Source organism: Stegodyphus dumicola, chromosome X2 (genome assembly GCF_044657685.1).
Source record: "Stegodyphus dumicola isolate Sdum_Otavi_A_Nest chromosome X2, ASM4465768v1".
NCBI lineage: Eukaryota > Metazoa > Arthropoda > Arachnida > Araneae > Eresidae > Stegodyphus > Stegodyphus dumicola.
The window spans coordinates 87,522,375-87,544,955 of record NC_140781.1 but is presented as its reverse complement, the minus strand read 5'-3'; the positions used below and the strand labels follow the sequence as shown (position 1 = coordinate 87,544,955).

General features: G+C 32.0%; 1 protein-coding gene across 3 annotated transcripts in view; it reads right to left on the bottom strand.

Moving 5' to 3' along the window:
- Positions 1–22,581, bottom strand: part of LOC118201547 (phosphatidylserine synthase 2-like) — an 85,728-nt gene that overhangs the window by 23,596 nt on the left and 39,551 nt on the right. For all 3 annotated transcript variants that reach the window (XM_085809762.1, XM_085809761.1, XM_085809760.1), the window contains 2 exons: positions 20,192–20,259; positions 4,094–4,228 (listed from right to left, as the gene is read on the bottom strand). In XM_085809762.1, the coding sequence (XP_085665888.1) occupies positions 4,094–4,228; positions 20,192–20,259 (203 nt within the window). The remainder of the gene's footprint in view (positions 1–4,093; positions 4,229–20,191; positions 20,260–22,581) is intronic.

The window sequence follows — 22,581 nt, the reverse complement described above, 5'->3', positions numbered from 1 at the left end:
AATTCATCTGTAAAGCCTTTGGCTACTAACTTATTTAAATTTAGCTTACATTTGAAATGACTGTTACTTTCGAGTTACCTTGCCATAAGCACTGAGCTTGTAAGCACCAGGTGCATGTTCTGCTCTTAGTTTTTAATAAACGGGTCTTTTTTAGTCTTTGCAACTTTCAGTTTTTATTTTAGACTTGGTGATAAGTCATTTAACGTCTACCAAGAGTTTGGTCACTATTGAATGATTACAAAACATAACAAACACTATATAAAAACAAACCTAAGTACAGTATCATATTTTGAGTACTGAAACAGTGCAAAATATTGCAGTATATGCTGGTTTATTAGATAACTTTGGAGGGCGAAATCATGTATAAAAAATTATTTTGCATTGAATGAAAAACTAAATATCAGCCATCATGTGTTTATGGATAATTAATATAACAGCTTTGATTTGGCCAAATTACTATTACATAAAAAGATACATTTCACAGGTACATTGAGAGCCACATGCAAGAAAATTCCAAAATATGTTCACGCTACTAAAAATCTAAATAACAAAAAGATAACACCGTGGAAAGGTATTCTTAGGATATTGATCGGAAAAGGGAAAGATAAATGAAGTGTGTTACATTTCTAAAGTACAAAAATGAAATGTTTGAGACTTTGAATAAAAGAAATAAAATAAAGCATCATTTTAAAAATTATCGGATGCAATGTGCTACATTGCTAATCATGAATATAGTGTTCATGAAATACTGTTTTGGCGTTTTATGTGTTTCCGGTGATTAAAAAGTTATATGGTGGTGTTCTTCAACCTTCTGTAGTTCCAGTGCTGCAATATTTGGATAACCTGATTAGCAGAGTGCTTCTATTATAATGTATTAAGTGCTATATCGTATATCATTCATATTAATCAATTACTGTATTCATAAAGAAAGGTTGATACTCAGAATTAATTCATACAAAACCAAAAATAACATACAACAGTAAGGCACTTTCTGGTTTTGCTAAAAATGCAATTAATGCAGAAGCAACAACAATTCAAGTTGTTACAGTATATTCATTATTTTCAAAATACAAAGAAATTATTGGACTGGTACCAGTATTTAATATGACTGTTGAAGATGAATTAGACGTATGTAATAACAAGAAACAATACATTAAAATTAATAATAATGCATATTCTATAGTATGTTGTCTTATAGTATGCAGAAAAGGTTAATTATTTTAAGCAGTGTATGAAATGTATGATAAAAAAATAGTGTTAAGGAAACATTAGCATTTCTATGAAATATTGTAATCTATAATTGTGTAATATTAAAAAGCACCAAATGTTTTTTATTGCTTGCAAATTGCAGTTTTATTACTTTTCATTTGGTATCTATTCTTCTAAACACTGTGTAATTTGCGTTTTTTTTTTTTTTTTTTTTTTTTTTTTTTTAAGGATTGCCGTTATGTATGTTTATTAGATTATCTCAATAAATGAATGTTGGAAATCGGGTTTTATTGTTTATTAAAATTTAAGTATATTCTATTTTCTTCGCTTACTTTTTATGTGCTTGTGATAACAAATAAATTCATAATAAATACAAACAAAAAGTTTTATCGTGTGCTCTTTAACGAAGAGCTTACTTTAACATACTTAGCTTACTATCGTATACTCTATTATTTAAATTAATTCTGTACAGTAACAAAAGGAAAGTTACTGATTATAAAAAGTGCATGAAATAATTATTGTAATTTACCACTCTTATAAAATGTAGAAACTAAAAATAAGTAAATACATCAACATATGATCGAAAGAAATGGTGTTAAGAAACATCAGCATTACTAGTAAATACTGCAATCCATAATTACTGCACTTTTAATTGCTTACAATTTAAAAAACATAATTTTTTATTAATTGGAAATTTTAGTCCTGTTACCTTCCTTCTGCAATTTATACTTTCAAACACTGCTAGTTCATGTTTTTTCTTAAATAGTGCTGTCATGTATGTTGTTTCTTAGGTTATTATTTCATTTTAGATATGAATATGGGAAGTTATTAGATTTAGGTATATTTTTGTATGAAATATTTTTGATCACGATTATTAACTACTTCATACAGTCTTTCATTTGCATATCTTGGAGATATAAAAGTTAATTGTTATATTTTTCACTGTGAAACGCGAATAAATTTATACTCGAGTTGAGGTAAAATACTGATTATGTTACCTTAAGAACCCTTTCCTAATTTACCATGACAGGAGCAATTTTCAATGTCTCTGAGATTTAACAGAAATAAATGTGATAATGCTGTTATACTGTAAAGGTCCTTATTTTTGCAGGCCGTTATTTTCGTGAAAATGAATATATCGGGGGATTTCGCGAATTTTATATGAACAGAACCGAAAGTTGAAAAATTTCAAAAGGCACACCAAGATCCTCTTTTTCTGACTGAACAGAAGAGGAATATTATACCAGTTTTTGTGCCCGCTTCCTGCACAGGAGAGCTCCAACCTTTGGATTTAACTGTAAATGACGAGTTCAAGCATTTGCTCAAGAATAAGTTTATTGAGTGGTATTCTAATGAGCTTCAATTTCTAGAGGAAAAAGAATCTGTGGACTTGTGAATATCACGACTAAAACCAATTCAGGCTTCTCGGCTTGTGCACATATTTAACGGTATTGAAGCCAAACATGAGATAATTTTGAATGGCTTCAAAGAAGCTGGTAAAAATAGTATTCTAAGTGAATTCTATTAATTTTATTGTTTTATATTCGAGAAATATAGTTGTATATTATTCAAAAAATAGTTATAAGAGAGAAAGTTGTCAAGAAAAAGCTTGTAACTGTGCAATAAATCATTAAATTTTGGGTAAGTGAAAAATTTCAGATTTTTTATTATTATTTGAGGCGGAAAAAAAAGTATTTCACGTGGCTTAAATTTTTGCAATTATGATGGGCTCGCGAAAATCGAGAAAATAAAGGCCTTTACAGTAATCAGAATAACTCTTTTTTTTACCCGCATATATATCTTTACTTTTATTTATGTCTGATTGAGTTTTATTTAATACTTAAAACCTACTAAATGTTATATATTTATAATAACCACTTTCACAATTACTCTCACTTGCATACTAACGGTTTAAGAAAAAAAAAAAGATGAAATGTTAAATAATTGTAACTTAGAATTTAAATTATTTAAAAAATATAAAGTACTGAAAATAATTAAAGCTATTATTAATTACGCATATTTATTCTCAAGAGAAAAAATTTTATTATCTTCTGGTTTTCAGGAAATGATAAAATATTTAAACATTAGGAAAATACAGGGAATACAAAATTTTAAAAAAGAAGAAAAATATACTAATTATTAAGCTTATTTTTCTGCATAAATCAATATGCAACACAAGGACATAATAATGACGTTTTCACAACTGTTGCCAAAACGTGGAATCTTGCGAACATTTAAACGTTGTTAAGACGTCATGATATGATGCTTTCACAACTAAAATATAACCTGCGAAAGACGCAATAATGACACCTATGCGACAAAAATCTCATCTACAAAGGCGCAATAAAGACATCTTTGCAATGGTTCCAAAAGAGTGGAGTTTCACGGACGTTTAGGCGTCTTAAAGACGACATATTGCAACATTTTCGCAACGTCGTTACGACATTGCTGTGCTACTTGGGTAAAACACTGATAATTTACGCCAATTCAATTCTCAATTAAATTTTGAGTTGGTTGTACTTTTTGCATCTAATTAACATACATTCAATTCTAGAAACACATCATGTATAATTCAAACTCACAGCAATATATACTTAACCCTCTGCCAGGCAAGGTCATATATATATATATATATATATACAGCCTAGAATGTATTTTGCGATGTTTTTAAGAGCATATATATATGTGTGTGTGTGTGTCTTGAAGTATGTCTAAGATATTAAAACAATACATTAAAAGTACATAAATCCGGGTGTAAAGTACTAGGAGATTTTGGCTTCAAAATCAAGAAAATACCTCTTTCTCATGGCAGTTTTGGGAAATTTTCTTCACCAAACCTTGTGCCAGTCAGAGGGCTAAGCAAATTTTTAATCAGCAAGCTTACCCAAATGTTATGATATGGATCATCTGGATTTGAAGCATCATATAAAAGACAATTACCACCATATTTTTTCTCATACAAAGGTTTACCCAAATTCTTGTCAATATGTTTAAGGAGTTGCCTTGCATCATTAGCAGTCTAAATTAAAAAAAAAAAATTCAAAAATATTGTTAGCAATAAAATGATGTATTATGAAAAATGCAAACATAAACTGCTATAGTTAAAAAAATAACTAAAAACTTCACAAATATTTTCACAGCTATAAAAATGGCAGTATCTCTCAAAGTTTCATATAAATGCTTATAAAATACAAGTCACAAAACACAATCATAATATTCTTCAGAAGGCTTCAGTTTTTCATGCAGCAATAATGGTCATGACACAATACGAACCAGCAATGAGAGAAAATTTGCTGATCCCAAAAACTGTCTGCATAAGGGTTTTAGAGCAAATGAAATTTATTTATTTTTGCAGTGTTCAGCACACTGGTCAGTGGAACCAGCTATCATGAGACTGGAGTCAGGTCTGTATCCCACAGTTTTCAGTTGCAGTCTCCTTCTTATAATACTAGTCAACCTATAGTGAATGCATTTTAGTTCAGAAGTGGTGCTGCAGTCACTTACGCCTTCTCATTCGGTCTCTTAAGCCTTCTCAGGCGAGTGCGCTGGCCACTGACGATCATCCCGTAAAGAGATAAGGCGTGCAGGAAAATGTTCTCCAAAAAAACATGGTCCAACGATGCCTATTCTGGACAATGCACACCAAACAGTCACACATTCTGTACGGAGGGGCTGCTCATGAAATTCTCAGGGATTCGTGGCCGCTCCATTATCGCATGTTCTGCTTAATGCATGCTGCAACCGGAAAAATGAAAATGAGCCTCATCGCTAAAGAACACAAGAGCATCACGAGGCATATTATAAAGAATGGCTTTGTATGCATTTTTTTTTGTGAAAGAAAATCGCATGGATTAAGTTTTTGAACCATTGTCAATTTATACGGATGAAAATGCAGTACGTTGAAAGGTACAACTCTCTCGTTCACTGCATGATCGGTACTAAACCTACATGACATAAAATATTAGATACCACTCTTTTTAATGAGCGCCACCCCACCCTTCTCAGAATAAATGTCACTACATGACGAACGTTTCAAAGAAGAAAGTTCTCCTGACACACCCTGTACATACTGTTTATAGAAATGGATTAGCATTCATTTTATCAAAATTATTCTGCATCATGACCACAACAAACCCATGTGATACACTGTGGCAATTTCTATCAATGATGAGATAGCTATCTGGCCAATGGCTTTGGACTTTCCCAACAAATGCTTAATGAGCTACTGTGCAACCATTACATTTAAAAAATTCTGATCGTTATAATAAATCATCCTCATTCAAGAATGTATATAGTATGCTTAAAATACACAGAACGAAAAATCTGAGAGATAAGTGATTAAAATGCTTCAGAAAATATGATGTGCACTACAACTACTTCTGAGATGCAGACAGAGGAAAATTTTGAAGGGATTATTAAAAAGAAACATGCTCCTACATATGTAGCTTTTATTTGGAATAGACTATACAACTGAATGACAGGTAAACTGTGCATAATAATTCAGCAAATGGATACTTAATCAAAATCGTAAAAACAACCTTGTATTTAGCATAGGTATGATGAAACACTCAATCGATTTCCAGGGCAGCTAAAGGTCCCTCCTCACCAGGAGAAAGAAATACCTAGAAAGAAGAAAATAAAGGAGGAGTCGCAGAAACACGTGGTCCTTATCAGCACTGCCCGTGGTTATAACTAAATGCACGTGGAACTAGGACGTGTGGTCCTTATCAGCACTGCACGTGCAGTGCTGATAAGGACCACGTGTTTCTGTGACTCCTTCTCCTTTATTTTCTTCTTTCTAGGTATTTCTTTCTCTTGATGAGGAGGGACCTTTAGCTGCCCTCGAAATCGATTGAGTGTTTCATTATACATAAGCTAAATACAAGGTTGTTTTTACGATTTTGATTGTCACATTAGCATGTTTCTCTTCTAGTCTAAATGGATACTTTTCCAATATGAACAATGCCCGGAAATGCTTTACTGCCATGTACGAAAAATCACAAAATGTTTTTCCCATTTCTACACCCTGTCAAAACATAATAACCTCATGAAACTAAATACAAAACAGAAGTACTCACATTTGTGAAAAATTCATACTCATTCATGGAAAAAAGTACAGTAAAGCCTTTATTAATCGGACCTCTATCAAATGAATTGCTAATTACTTTAAAGAAATCAAAGGGAATGTATGGTAACATTAGAAAAAATATGACGAAAAATTAGTAATATTTGTGAATTCACCTATTACTGATTGATATTTTAGTTTTTCTTTGCAGTGATGGGTCACCATTCTATTCAGCATTATGTTAAAAGATATGGTTTATATGTGTTAAACACAAAAGTAACATTAACCCCTTCGCGCTGACTGTCACGTATACGTGCCAGCAACGAACGCACTTATCTACCGGCCGACGCGTCGGCATGCCAGAGCAACGCTGCGTTTTCTACCGAATGTCACGTATTTGTGCCAGTACCTAGGAACGTTTTTCAAACTATAATTTCTGCCACAAGATGGCACTGTATGCCCATATGATTTCAGATACATGTACATTAGAGCTTCTACTCGAAATGAGAGAAGCATGACTCACATACATGTGTTTTTGATTATATAAACAAATGGGGAACTAAATGTTTCCGAATGGCGTGATTTATGACGTCTCTTTAAATCGCACTTTATTCGCACGTGGTAGTTGTTTATTGTAAGTAGAAGTTTTATATGTGCTAAAGCGTTGAGTATTTCGGTTTACAGTTCAGTTTTTAGAAAATAATTAGATCTTGTTAGACGTGAATTCTTTCTGTTTTTACTGTTTCAATGTCGAAGCGCCGAAAATGTTTAACAGAGCATGAAATAGCAGAAATGACGCAAAATATTTCAGATATTGATTCTGAAAGATTAACTGAAAGACATTTTCCAAAACTTTGTTCAGAAGAGACTGATAAGAAAATGAGACGACGATGCTTCGTTTGTTCACATTCCCGGAAAAATCCTCCAAAATGGCAAATGAGTTATTACGAGTTCAAGGAATGTAACGTAGGACTGTGTGTAGATCCCTGTTTTAAAATTTTTCATACGAAAAGAGAATTTTAAGTAATATATTTAGTTTTCAGATGTATAATGTTAAAAGTCATAAAATGGTGAGTAATTAAAATAAAATGTGTAAAATATGCATTTAGACAAGAAATAAGGTAATTAAAGTATATATATATATATATAAATATCTATAAAGCATAAGCCGTTTAAATACTCTATAGAGCATTATTAAACAATGCGTTGATACTTCGGAAATTTCATGGATTTAGGCTTAGTAGCAAAAATGCTCCTGGGCCTGGAGAGACGCTCGCGGAAGACACTGCTGGCCTCCGCGATAAGCGCACATTTTCGCTACCCGGCTCGAAGGGGTTAACAGTCAAACACTAATTAACAATATATTCGTAGACATATTTCAGAACACTAAAGCATGCAAAACCATTGCTCAAGATAAATGTTTCAGAATTTATAAATGCAGGAAAACAGGAACAAGGTTTTCAAGTTTTGAACTGGTGATAAAATTATCCGTGCCATAGATCTGAAGAACAAAATAATTGCAGTCATTAAAAGTATTGCTCAGATGACAATCAAACAGAAATAGACAGTGTAAAAGTTAACCGTACTGAAGAATTAAATTCTCTAATGTTTAGAGCAATTTCCTAATGCGTCTATACTTTTGTGAGCATGCTCATTCCATTTTCTTCATGAGTATTTTTCATAAATCTTACACAGATTATTTTTGGGAAAAGCACACTTTATTTATTAATAAAAGAATTCACTACGTTAGTTCTTAACCAGCCTTTATTTTTGCATCTTTCGTAAAATTCATTAATTCTAACTATAAAAATATGTTCTTCCAGTCTACACATAAGAAAAATTCACCAAAATATTTAATTTCAAAATATGATATAATTTTGCTTGAAAACTCAGACGTTGTGTACAATTTGAAGACAGCAATATATAAATTTTTGTATAATGGAAAATAAAATATCAACTAAAAGTCTCCGATGATAATAGATCAAATGACAAGCACTGATATTCAGGTAGTCATGAAAAGTTTTGATCAACTCAAAATTTTTCAGAGATTTTAATTTTTACTACAGAATGCAATTAGCAACGGTCCATTGCTAAACAGTTGCTGGGAAGAATCAATCTTCAGAACTAATATCCATTTGAACAGGAAGAAAAATTAGAGACAGAACAAAATTTTTTAATAATTAATGATCAAAACACTGTGTTTTAGAAATTAATGAAAATAACTCTCCTAAATACTGTAAGATCAGATATTACACATAATAAATTAAAAAAAGTCTTACAACACTCTAAGCTTGGCAGTACGTAATCACAAAAACAGAATAATACATAAATTACGAAACTGAAAAACACAGCTTATGACAATTCTAATATAATTAAGAAAAACAGACATCCTTACAATTCAAAATTAAATAACAAAATGCAAAATTCTAAGACAAAACATTGTTTCCACTAACTGAATGACTTTAATGCAATATTTACTCAAAATATCTCACTAGGCAAAACTGCATCTATAAAATAAAACGTTCTTCATCTCTGTAACATAGTTGATGTCAAACATGCATTTACTTTTATTGTACAATTGAGCAATCTGTACGACTTGATTCCCTTCCATAATCTTTGCTTTTCAATAAACCCCAAACAAAGAAAAGTCTAGTGGGTTTAAGTCCAGTGATTGATTATGACAGCAATTCCAGAGGACCTTTATGTCCAATTTGCTTGATGTAGTCACACAGATGAGAACTCCTTCAGTGAGACATTCTCTTTTAGAGAGAGAAGAGCAAGGAGTCAGAGAATGGTCAATTTAAAATATCTGTATACTTCTTGCCAGCTAAAGTACCATAAAAAATTAATAACCCTATCAGCATTTCTTTCTATATTATTATTACAGAAATTTATTTAGTAGTAATAAACTAAAGCATTTGATATTGTGACATATGATGTGTGGACTTTGCAAAGCCCAGAAATTATTATTATGCAATCTTGTAATGCCAGGTCAGGTAAACTGGTATTCATCAGCTCAAAGAATTCGTTTTCTAAAGGAGAGATTATTTAATTTACTTAAAATTACAAAAATCATATAAATGGATTTCGTCTCCAGGGATACACTTTTGAGTCTGTCATGGGTGGTACAAAGGTGCCTCATTTTCACATAAAATTTTTAACACACTGGATTTTGATTTTGAAGATAGCTTCCTTATTTCTCCAATACTAGAGTGAAGATATGCACCAAGAGCTTTTTCACACATCTCTCTATTCCAACTCTTATGTCTTCCTGATCAAAAGTGATAACAGGTTCTATCTTTCACAACATTTAAAATAGTTTTATATGCCAGAAGTTTATTACTAAGAAATTTCATTAAATACTGTCTTGTGCCTTCTCATGCATTTCTATTGCATAGACCATAACTTAAATCCTTTCCTAATATTCATTGCCACTGTACATTTAATCTAACATATATAATAGAAACAGTAATAGCACACAACCACTTAGAAGTACTAAAAAACCTATTTCAGCATCCATCTAATTTACTTCTTTGAAGAAAAAAAATCTAGAAAACAATAGTGAGCTTTGAGATTTGCATATAGACAACTTGCAATATTATTTGCATCAATTAAATTTTAAAAATATTTCTCATTCAATGTATTTTTTGAATAGCTATTATGTTCCTGGTGTAATAGAACTGCATGTGAATATTAACATGTTTTAAATATTCAAAAACTTAAATTACTTGATTTCAGCATACCAAATGAAGCAAAATTATAAATTAAACTATCTTACACATTGGCTAATCACAAAAGAATATCACTAGATGACCATAAACAGTTACAGAAACAAACTCAATTTATCCTAATTCAGTTTCTGAATGACCCCACAAGGAGTGCAATGAATTCAATTTTTATGCTATAAAATCTACACATTCCATAAATTTTAAAATTATATATTTCACACAATTTTTATCATATAGAAGCCAAACTTTTGCATTTTATTAAATTAACAAGTATAAATTTTCATTAAATATAACCACAGGGTTTAGAATAAGTACAAAGTTAGATTTCATATTTTTTACTGAATTGATTTTTGAAAGTTTAAACTGCCAAAATACACTCAGGAATATTGAAAATAGTGAACAAAGAAAGGTACAATAACAAAACTTTTTGAATAAGTACAGTGACATCTGTCATAGAAATGATCTCAGTTTGGTGCCAATGCACATGACCACATATCCTGCAGCGGCGCTGCTATCAGGAAGTGGGCCCGGTGCATAGATGAAGCTTCATTCCAACTTTAGGATGACTTGAAGCAAGCAGAGAATGCCAGGTATAAATGTGAGAAGACATTCCTCATAGTTGAATTTGAGAAGGGCCTGATCAGTGTAAAAACCGTAGGCTGGTCAACATGCTGTGTTGTTCAAAAGGCTGATCATTCACAGTGTGGTGTCAGAACACGTTGGTAGCAGTGGAGAGGAGATGGTACCTATGTGCGGAGAACCAAGTCCACAGCAGCCAGGGAGAAAATGAAGCAAGAGGATTCAAAGGATCATATGGCAAGCACTCATACATCCCATTACACAAATTAGATGTAGACATGCCAGTTGTTACACAAACATTTTGGATGCCTTGTGGAAGTGAATATGAAATCCAAGCACCCTTTTTGTATATGGTCTTTAACACCAAAACATAACTGACTCCATCTACAGTAGGGCCAAGCCAGATCGGGGTGCAATGCCACAGACTGGCAAAACATGGTGTTTAGTGATGAATCCCGGTTTGTTTTGGGGACAGATGATAAGTGCATATGGGTGTGGAAACACCCTGGTGAACGGTATCAATTCCACCCATGCTGTCTGCATAGCAGGCACATGGTCTGGGAAGACATAGCCTATGATAGCCGATCCACTCTAATTGTGGTACACAGATAAAATTAATGGGCCAGTTGATGACATTCTTCAACCCTAAATGAGGCATTTCCTAAATGGTCCTCCAAGGGTAATTTTCTAAGAAGATAATGCGCATCCTCATACAGCTTGAGTTGCTCAAGACTTCCTATGTCATGTTCAGACTCTTCCATGGCCAGACCCCTCTCCAGACTTGTCCCCTATGGAGCATATGTGGGACCAGCGGAAATGGCAGATCTTGCTGTGTCACTCTGTACATGATTTGTGGGTCCATCTGCCTCAGGAAGACATCAGACATCTAATCAATTCAATGATGGACCATGTTGCAACATGCAATGCAGCAGGAGGTGGTCCGACTCGCTACTGAGTTTGCACTGCATTTATCTAATTATACACACTGTATTTGTTGAATTGCTTGGATTTGGGGATCAAATTAATCTCTCATCTGTATCATTACGTGTATTAAATTTCATTTCCATCTGATGTTCCCTTCTTGGTGCGCTATTTTCAGTGTTCTTCAGTGTATCATTATTTGTGTCATTTAAAACATTTCGATATCTGGAAGTATGAAATATGCATGTGTATAAGATTAAAAAAACATGTAAATCAGCTTTATAATTTAATTTATTAATAGCTTCTTAATTACATATTTTTAATTTGGGTAATAATTTGTCTCTATTCTGAAAATAACAATCTTTCTGGACTGCATCATTTCTAGATCAATCAATCTTGCATGCATTGCATAATGCTGATGATGTAGGTAATTGGGAACTTGAAGTCAAAATTTTGAGAACCGAAACTTTTCTAATCTAAAACCTTCCTCTTCATGAGCTTCCACATTGGATAACTGAACACTTTAGCTTCTCTCTGTGTGCTGCTTGGATGTAATTTTGCTGTGCCCTTTTCCTATTGCAACAGTATCAAAAATGTAAATGTTTTGAAATAAGCACGAAACATATGTCAAATTGTTTGTGGCTGCAACATGTTTATTGAAATAAAATCAAGATTTAATTTGTCTCAGCTGCCAAGTTTCCTCTTCAGTATGGATCTACATTCTATGCATAACAACACTGTTACATCTTTTCTTTCTTTCTTTCTTTCTTTTTTTTTTTTTTAATCACACACATATATGGCCAGCAGTCGCAAAAATAAAGGCCAAGTAAGAACTTTTATGGGCACTGTATTATTTGTGCATACATATAACCATGAATGTTAAAGGCACTAACAAAATGTACAAAATTGACACAGTAAACTATGTTAGCTCTATGATGAATATAAAATCAATACAGCATGCATTTTAGGAAACTATGGATGCATGAAGCTGGATTAAGATATCAGTTAATACACTCAGTACAAATATACGTAAAAAATACTATGAGACAGTGGGGGGTTGCTTTAGGATATTTGAATAAGAAATGGATACTTCATTTCTGAATTTTTCTTTGACCAAATACAGAAGTTATAGATGGCAATAGAATGCAATTCTTCTGCTTGAATTAGTTAAAAATTGGCTTTTCATATAACGCATGCCCATTTTCAAACAGAAATATAAAAAAATTACACATTAGGTTTACGAGTTATACATGAAGTTTGTGCTTAAATGCTTAAACATTTCTCTGTCATATTTTCCAGATACAAGGCATTACTGGGAAAATTTTCATATGGAAGAAGAAAACTGGCATTCTTAAGAATACAGAATAAGAAATTGAGCACAGTCAAGTTGCCAATATATGACGATTTGAAGGTATTTTCAAAACTGGCGTCTAACCTATTCACTTCAGATTCTAATAATGCTATTTACAGTGAAACAGTACTTCATATTCACTTTTTCACTGGCAATGCTCAGATTTTATCTGACCTTTAGCAGAGTTGGTAGGAAAATATTAGTGTCTGTGGCTTATCTTAATAATTTCAAGAAAGACTTAATGTATCAATTCAAGACTTTGAATTATGATACTACAGGGACTAAAATTTTTTTAACTTATTCCATTTTATATTTAAACAATATTCCATGCATACTAACAGTTCAATAAGCCGTTCACATTTAGAGTCATTGTTGTCACTAAGTAGACAGGAATCTATACATAACAAAAGTATTACCTTCATTTTTTATTCATACAGATGAGGATAAGTCTTCCAACATAAATCTTCCTTAGAAAGCATCCAGGTAAAAGTATGTGGAACCAGTTCAAAACATGTTAAAAAGCTTTCTAAATACAGTACCAAGTCCATAATCCGGACGTCCATTATCCGGAATGATCTATAATCCGGACCTCAAAGCCACATTTTTTTTTTGTTATGTTTTACGCATGCACGTGTAATGTATAATGAACAGTATAAGCTAGGCTAAAATTATCTTTACTGATTCTAAGGCATATCGGTTACTGTTGCAGATTAACTGATATGATCCGGCTTATTATTTTTTGCAGACTGTCAGAGCAATTTTATAAAAATTAAGCTTGAACTTTCGATTATGTCAAACAGAGTTTCCAATTCTGGAGCTGCCAAAGGATCTACACAAAGCAAAAGCATGTCTTGATGTCCATCAAACAGAAAGTGGAATTGCGGCAAAAAATGAATAACGGCATAACCGTCTCAAAATTATGCAAGGAGTATGACATTGTCACAAAGTCAAATGTATATAACATAAGCAAAAGACCTTTTTAAATTTTTTGCGGATTCCAAAACCCCACTTGCAATGAATAACAGACAAAGGGTTCGTTATGCTAAAAGTGACGATCATGACAAAGTGATTGATGATTGAATGGTCAGACAGCATCACAGCGAGGGCATGCCATTGACGGGTCCAATGCTAATGGCTCAAGCCAAAATATTTCATGAAGAAATGAACTTAAACACTGAGTGCACATATTTGACAGGTTGGTTAACCAAATTTAAAAATTGCCATGGTATAAGACAATTAAAAATTTCAGGTGAAAAACCTTCAACTGATACTGAAGCTGCTGAACAATTTGCAGATGAATTCATTGAACTCATTACTAGTGAACAATTATCTCCAGAACAAATTTACAATGCTGATGAAACGGGTCCTTTCTGGCAATATGTACCACGAAATGCCTTGGCAACCTCTACAAAAAAGGCTCTAACTAGAGTCATAGATTCCAAAGTAAGACTAACAATTTTAGCGTGCGCAAATGCTGCAGGAACGCACAAGTGCAAACTTTTTGTAATCGGAAAACATGCACGACCTCGAGCATTTAAAGGAGTAACAATTTCCCTGGTTATATATCGCGCAAATAAAAGAGCATGGATGACACAAGTGCTGATGAATGATTGGTTTGAAAATCATTTTATACCTGAGGCCCGGCGACATTTGAATTCGGTTGGTTTATCTGATGACTCAAAAAAAGTCCTGATTGTTGACAACTGTTCGACGCATAGTTCACTTAAAGTTTTAGTGAAAGATAATGTATCCGTATTATTCTTCCCTCAAAATTGTACGACTATCATTCAGCCTTTGGATATGGGAACAGTGCACGCACTGAAATGCAAATATAAAGTAGCATTTTTAAAATCTATGTTACATTTTTTGAACAATGGCAAGACTATTCAAGACTTTTTGAAATTTTTTAGCATAAAATCTGCTGTGTGGAACATAGCAAGATCGTAGGAGGATGTGTCTCCAGATACTCTAAAAAATGCTTGGCATAATTTATGGCTAGCTACCATATTTCATGGTGAGGACGATGAAAATAATAGCCGTGAATTTGAAGGTTTCTGGACATCACAAACTAAAGGTCAAATTTTCCAGTTATTGGATTTTGTAAAGCAATGTGGAGAAGCAGTAATAAATGAAGATGATATAAGAGAAATTTTTCATTGCGACAATGCCTCAATCACCAGCCAATTAACGGACGGTGAAATCTGTAGTATGGTTCTAGATCCAGAAAATACCGCTTCTGATAGTGAAGAAAGTGACAAAGAGGTTATTGAAAATGAAAAAATTTTGATTGACAAGTTAGTCAGTATTCTCGACACAGCAATTACAGGACTTGAACAGTGGAACTTTGTAACTGAAGAAGAAATTATGTATGTTTATAAAATTAAAGAGAAAGTATTAGCACAAGAAATGAAGCAACTTAAACAACTTACATTGAAAGAAATGTTTAATAAAGTAAACATATAAATATTAAGCTTTTTTATGTAAATTGTGATGCCCTTTAGATCTTAATTGCTCTTTATTTCATAAATTACGGTTTTATATTTTTAATTGTATAATTTCTGCATGCCATCATACGAGATTTAAATTGATGATCTATAATCCGGAAAAACACCTAATTTGGAATCGCCGAAGTCCCGACGAGTCTGGATTATGGACTTTGTACTGTAATGTGTTACCATGTGATTGTCAATAACTTTCAAGACTGATTTTTTTTTCACATGCTTGAAAATAAAGAAATATTCTATCAAATTATATCTTAAGCCCCCTTTATAAAAGAGGGAAGAAGAAAAGACAACCCTCAGCTGAATGAAATCCCACAAGCAAATGCTCCACGACTGAAGAGCAAACAAAAGATTTTAAAAAATCATGAAAAAAAGGTTTAAGGCTAAATAGTAGCCTATTGCATGGCATGCAATGAGTGAAAAAAATCATGGGCAGAACTTGAATGCATGAGCAACTAACTACAACAGCAGATCATGGTCATATGAATTCCTGCTAACTATAAAGATGCCTTGAAATCATACTGTACATGTGAGCAGATAATTGAGGTAACAGAATATATTACTGGGCTGAAAGAAGTCATTTGATCACACACGCCTATCACCTCACACATGGATCAACACAATGCGGCAAAACGTAATGATATAGCAATTGTGAAAACTACAAGAACAGCACTGATCAAGCCACTTTTCACCATCATAATTATCAGGTAAAGAGTGATGAGGAACAATTTTCCATTGACAGTCAATCGCTTACATGTAGGCATCTGAAGAAACAGAACTGGGCTATTGGGTGGAACCTATATTTAACCCTTTATGGACAGGCATCCCATATATGCATTCCCCAAGAACTTCTCTTATAGTCGGCCATCCCAACCACACATCTCTAGAGATTTAATTTAAGGGAACAGGCGATACTTATATGCATTTTAAGCTGAACTTTATGCGTATGGTTAATGAACCATTTACTAGCACAGATGAGAGTGATGATTCATTTCCTAAAAAGTTAGAAAGTGATACTTCTCTGCACTTCGAGATTTACCCCACTCAGACTTTATTTAAAATTTTGTTATTTCTTACAGCAAATAGTCTTTATTCTGTTGTTTTATTAATTTTAAACTTTACTGATGAATTTTATCAATTAAAACTTTGGAATAATTCGAATAGTGCAATGGAAAATTATTTTACAAGATAAGGTATTTTTTAAATATATTTTCACGTAAAATAAAGAAAACATGTTATTAAATGCTAATTTTAACATATATAAGAGCTCAAGTAATAGTCTAAAATGGTACCAAAAAGTTACGATGCTAGAAGTGAAATTTTTTTAAATAAAATTAGGCTTAGCTGTGCAAAACCCGAGTCATGTGCGATGACTGCCTTTGACTCCTTTCCATCCTGCACGAACATTTTAAACAAAGGTGCACCATTGCAAAAGGATTAATTTTTTTTTGTCTTTTTTTAGCCTTTCTTAAGCTTGCACAGTATGCTGACAATATTCTGTCATCAGTTTTATCAGTTTAACAATCAGACTTATCTACGCTTTCTCAGGTCCCTCTTCAAAAAGACAATGTGTTGCAGCTTGTACCATTGCTCTTTTAGAACTGACTGCATGGTTGCAAATAAGCTAGAGATGGTAATACTTCTAGATTGTTTACATCCATTTCTTCAGTTTTTGTAGCACTTTTATCTGAATAAAGGCATCTGCTTCCAGGAAAGTACACATTGTGCATATTTACTTCCATTTCAAATAAACATTTCTTACAATACATCTTTTGTTTTTTCCTTCAGAGGTACAAAAACATCTTGGACATGCAAAACTCTAGCAAAGACTGATCACTGTCTAATCCTGCATTCACCTGTTATACTGTCAGATGCCATGTCTAAATAAACATGATGATAAAGAACTTTGGATGTTAGAAACAAATACATCTATTGATCAAATCCTGAGCACATATTTTAAACATAGCAATAGCAATCATTCATAAGCACTACCATTTAACCTCTAAGCATTTATGGATGTAAAATTCTGTACAGAAGGATGATTTCCAATTCATACACATGAAAAATTTTGCCAGACTCTAATGAATCTGATTTTGGGTTGGATGTGTATTGGAAGAAAAAGAGTTAAGGTACAAAGTTAAAGGTTTGTTTTGAAATTATAATCAAGAAAGTGTAATTTATTCATGATACTTTGAGAAACTTCTGAAATTTCTGGAAAGAATATATATATATATATATACATAACGGGGAAAGGGTTAAAAACAGCTGTTAGCAGATCATGATTCTTGAAGTTAAACATTTCCTTTCACTTTTCACAGTTAATCTCTCTCTCTCTCTCTCTCTATATATATATATATAATAAAATACAATGGCTATGCATATAAATAATTGGCAAACTTAAAATTAACTATTCTAAATTTGGTATTCTGCCCCTAAATTCATCTGTTCTTTCAAATTTGAGATCTTTGACCATTACACAACAATCTAAAATTAACCAAGCACAGCTTAGTTATACTTATGCACCTAATTAGTATAAATACTGCTTCATTCCTTTTCTTCTTAACTTCTGCCCTGGCAATATCTCCAGCCTGCTTATGCTTTCCTGTCTAAGACGCTTACATCATACTTTTAAAACCAGTGTACATAAAAATTATCATATTTAACTATGATTGGATAAATGTGTACCAAAATTAATTTGACAAGTGTGAAAATAAAGACTGGTGATTCGTCAAAATCCAGTTTTCTAAGTTTCATCTATATGCCTTCACCCTCAGCCATCACAACTATGCCTTAAAATATTACACACATATATATAATAACTTAGCATAGTGAATGCATAAAGAAAATACTCGCAGATGTGGCCAAATTCAATTATTTCCCTTTCATACATCATTCACACAAGTTTCTTTAATCTGAGGGAAATAAAATGGGCACTATTGCACCTCGTTCTTAAAGAATTTTTACATCAGGACCGAGAGACTCATTAAACATATTTTTAAAAACAGCAAGGAGCAGCAAGTTTCATGGAAGAGAACAGAAGCTAAAAGTGAGGCATTCAGAAGAAAGTATGGAACAAAAGTGTTGATTTCATCCAAAATCTTTAATCCAATTTGTTAAAATTTGCATTATGCAAGATCACATATGATGTGGATTGATTAGAAAATGTGACAGTTTGAATCAATATATTATAAATAACTACTATTTTTACAATAGAAAGCGTATATAAACTTGAATGAAGAATAAATAAAAGGGGCTACTGCCAATTAAAATTAGAAGTTTGCTTTCATATTTGTTATCATACTTTATATATAAAAGTGGTGAAAACAAATCATGCATGATCTGCTAAAAATTGTTCAGAAGCATTTCTAAATATTTATTTATGCATATAAATGGTTGTTGATGGTATGTTTTATGGTCATAAAAGATTCTGCCTACGGTTTGACCTAGAGATGTACTTGTTTCTTTCATCCAGGGCCTGCTGGCTTGGACAATGGATACATTTAACAAAGAGTACTTTATACTGGATATTTGTAGAATGAGCCACAAGAGCTTAAAAAGTTTCAGTATAATTTTATGCAGAAGATGCAAAAAATTAAGTATAGGCTTATCTTGTTAATAATAACTGAATTTACTAATACAAAAAAACAAAGAATGATTATAACGAAGAAGCATCATTCGTCTAATAAACACAAATTTGCTTTCATTAGTCTTTAATTTCACACATACTTGGTCAACAAAAAATATAACTTTTAGTTGAAACTATGTTGTGTTTAATTTCATATATGATAAACTTAAGACTGTTCATAATATATGTATTAAATACTACAAGCTCAAACAGTATGGCTTTTAACAAAGTTACTATAATACCAATGAGCCTCAATTTGAAACTTTGTGATGGCATGGACATTAGTCCTTAATTTCACACATACTTTGTCAACACAAAATTTAACTGAATAATGGCTCTGAGGCATGGAAGCACTTCAAATATATTCAACTGATGGCTTGAGACTGGGGAAAGTGGAATATATTACCCATTGACTCTATTCCCCAAACAGTTCCTGATAAAACCTGAAATGGAACTGAACAAAATTGTTCTGGCGACATGACCCCCTTGGGTGTTAGGTGACCCTTTGGACTTCACCCATGATTATATATTGTTATAAGCACAGATGTAGAGATATGCAATAACAAATTGTACCATACAACACAATTTTTCGAAATCTGTGTCCCCCCCTACGGTAAAATTAAAATATCACATAGTATTTATTTTGTGATGGTAATGAAAATGATCGAAAAGTAATTTTACATAACAGGAACAAGCAGAATTTTTGACAGTGCTGGCAATGAAAGGAAAAAATTATCTTTTTGAGCACTGAATGTGTTTAGATACCCGAAATTTAGAAATAAAACTTTAGTGATGCATTTTTCTACTTTAAATGCAATTACATAAGAGAGAAAAAGTCAGTTATAATACATTAGATAACATGAAAGTGATACTCTTAACTGAAGACAAAAATTACCACACAGGAATGTACAAACTGGAAGTCAAATGTACTTTAACAAATTACTCATAACTGGATGCATTTCTTTCTATGGTAGACAATTTCTGTTATATATTTAAAATTTAATAAAAATTCACTGCATGTAAGAAAGTGCAAACATTTTAGAATGAAAAGAATGAAAAATATTTACAAGACATTATAATTTATAATTACTATTCTTAGAAATGAATGTTCATTAGAAAATTGACAAACATTCCACATGCTTAATGTCTCAACCAAGAAATAAATATTTTATGACTGACACATAATGGTACAAAAAATTCCAAAATGCTTACTTGAAAAAGTATAAATATAAGAGAGAGCTCATAGACTATACTGATGCAAAAAACAAATCTCCAGACCGCTAAAAAGTGAAAATTGTTGACCAATTACCAATCAGACAGTAAAAACAAAAAGTTGATAAGCAATTTACCGTATTTACTCATGTATTCCCCAATATTTGACTAATTTTAGAGCTTGAAGATTGAAAGGGAGAAAATTACAAGGCGTTGCTATTTCTGTAAGATATAGGTAAAGGAGAAACCTAAGCAAAAATAACAAAACTTCCATACACATAAATGTTCTCATATTGTATTTAAAAAATGTTTTATTGTCTTTAATACTTTTTTGTTTTAAGCCTCACACAGTACACCACTATGCATTTGTTAGAGTACATGTGCAAAGTGCACAAAAACATTTTTAATGAGCTGCTTAGATTAGAGATACTATCCATATTGCTAGGCTTCTAAAGGGATGGATAAACAACTTTGAAATGCAGGTGCAAAGAATACCAAAATGAAGAATTTCAGGGAAGTGTTTACTCTCTGAATTCGAGGAGAAAGTTAAAAGTTATGCAGATAACTATAGTTTCTAAATCAAACCCTAGAAAAGCCAGGGAAATACACAAGGGAAAGAAATACACAAGTAAATATGGTATTTATCACAATTTTATCATAAAATATACATGAACATGCATGCAGTTTTAAATGGTAAGGGAATTTGAATAGCTTAAATGGTACATGGATTATTAATAATATGTATTTCTTTGTTAGTACTAAAAACTAGTTATAGTACTGTAAAAATTATAATTTAACAAATTGCATAGCAATACTTTTATCAATATACTCCCTGCTGAACTCAGAAAAAAAGAAAAATTATTTTGAGCAAACAAGCCTAAGGGAAGAAACACAAAATTCATTGTCAATAGTTACATTCAATCATAAAATAATTTGATTTACACAGAAAATAAAAATCTGTAGGTTACTCAGAGAATTCTTTAGAAATACATTGGAGCACCAAAGACTACATATATCAGATAAATATATCTGAACTTTTCATAACGGTAAGCCAAAATAACTTTAAGCAGATTCTCAAAAAGCAATAAAATGCTTATTATAAAAATAAAAAACCAGCAATAAATTGCTAAGAAATAATAACATATTGCAAAATAAAAAAATAAAAGTGCACATACAGACAAATATGCATAAACAGTGCTGGAATCTGCATTACAATGCTACTACTAACGCTGGCTGCATCATTTGGATTAAAATACTATAATTTTATAGGTACTTTTAACCTTAGATTAAGCATGTGGGTGATAGGTATAAACAGTGCACCTGGTTACAGGTGCGCGGTTAATCACACACCTAAATACAGGATTAAACGACGACTTAAATTTAAAAAATAAATGCAGAGAAATGAGCTTACGAATAATACATAGAAATAAGCTTACACAAAAAAATAAGTTTACAAATCTAAAATTAGATTGAAAAGCTTAGAAATGAAGAAAATTCTTGTGGGTAAAGCTCTCATATAATTCACAGAAATACAAACACTGACAGAGCTGCTATATAGCTTTAAATTGATCAAGAAATCATTCAAACAGAGGCAAAAATTTATAAAGCATCAAAAAATTAGTTTTTGAAATCCAAGATACTAAGTTTAATGCCCAATACTGAGTCATGCAGATACTGATATATTTGCAACTATGTAAGTCAGTACAGAAAAAAGTACCACAAGAACAACTGAACCGACTGGGTAAGCTAGAAGTACAATCTGTTCATTCATCCTGGAACCATTAACAGGTTCTTCAGATCATACAGGATACCACAATACAATAAAAATGAAAAAATTTTTCAAATCATTTTGAGACAGCCACTTGCAAAAAACAAAAAAAAAAAAATAATAATAATAATAAATTAAAATTTTGGATGATGATGCTTTTTACTAAAAATGTAAATACAAAACACTATAATAATCACAAAAAGACATAGAAAAGATGAAAAAATTTAAAATCTCGCAAAAATATAAATAAGTTTTTTTTTTTTTTTTTTCATCCATGACTTGAATATAAACTTTTGTTGAATGCTATTAACCAAGCTTAAACAATATTTTTGCTAGCAATTTACTTCATTTTTGGATAAGTCTGGTTGAGTATTTGTATGTTTTGTAAACATTTACACATAAAGCATCCTGCAACTGAATCACCGAACCCTAAAAATCATGTCCTAAGCAAATATGCAAATAAGCAATAAGCAAATATGTCCTAAAGTTATGTAGTAAGATACAGTTCATGAGTTAGCAAGGCACTGAATATTAGCAACAGTTTGATCTGGAAGCTAACTGCCTGGGCCATGCAGAAAAAGATGTCAAGTGGAAGAAATGTACACAGTACTTCAAATTCATA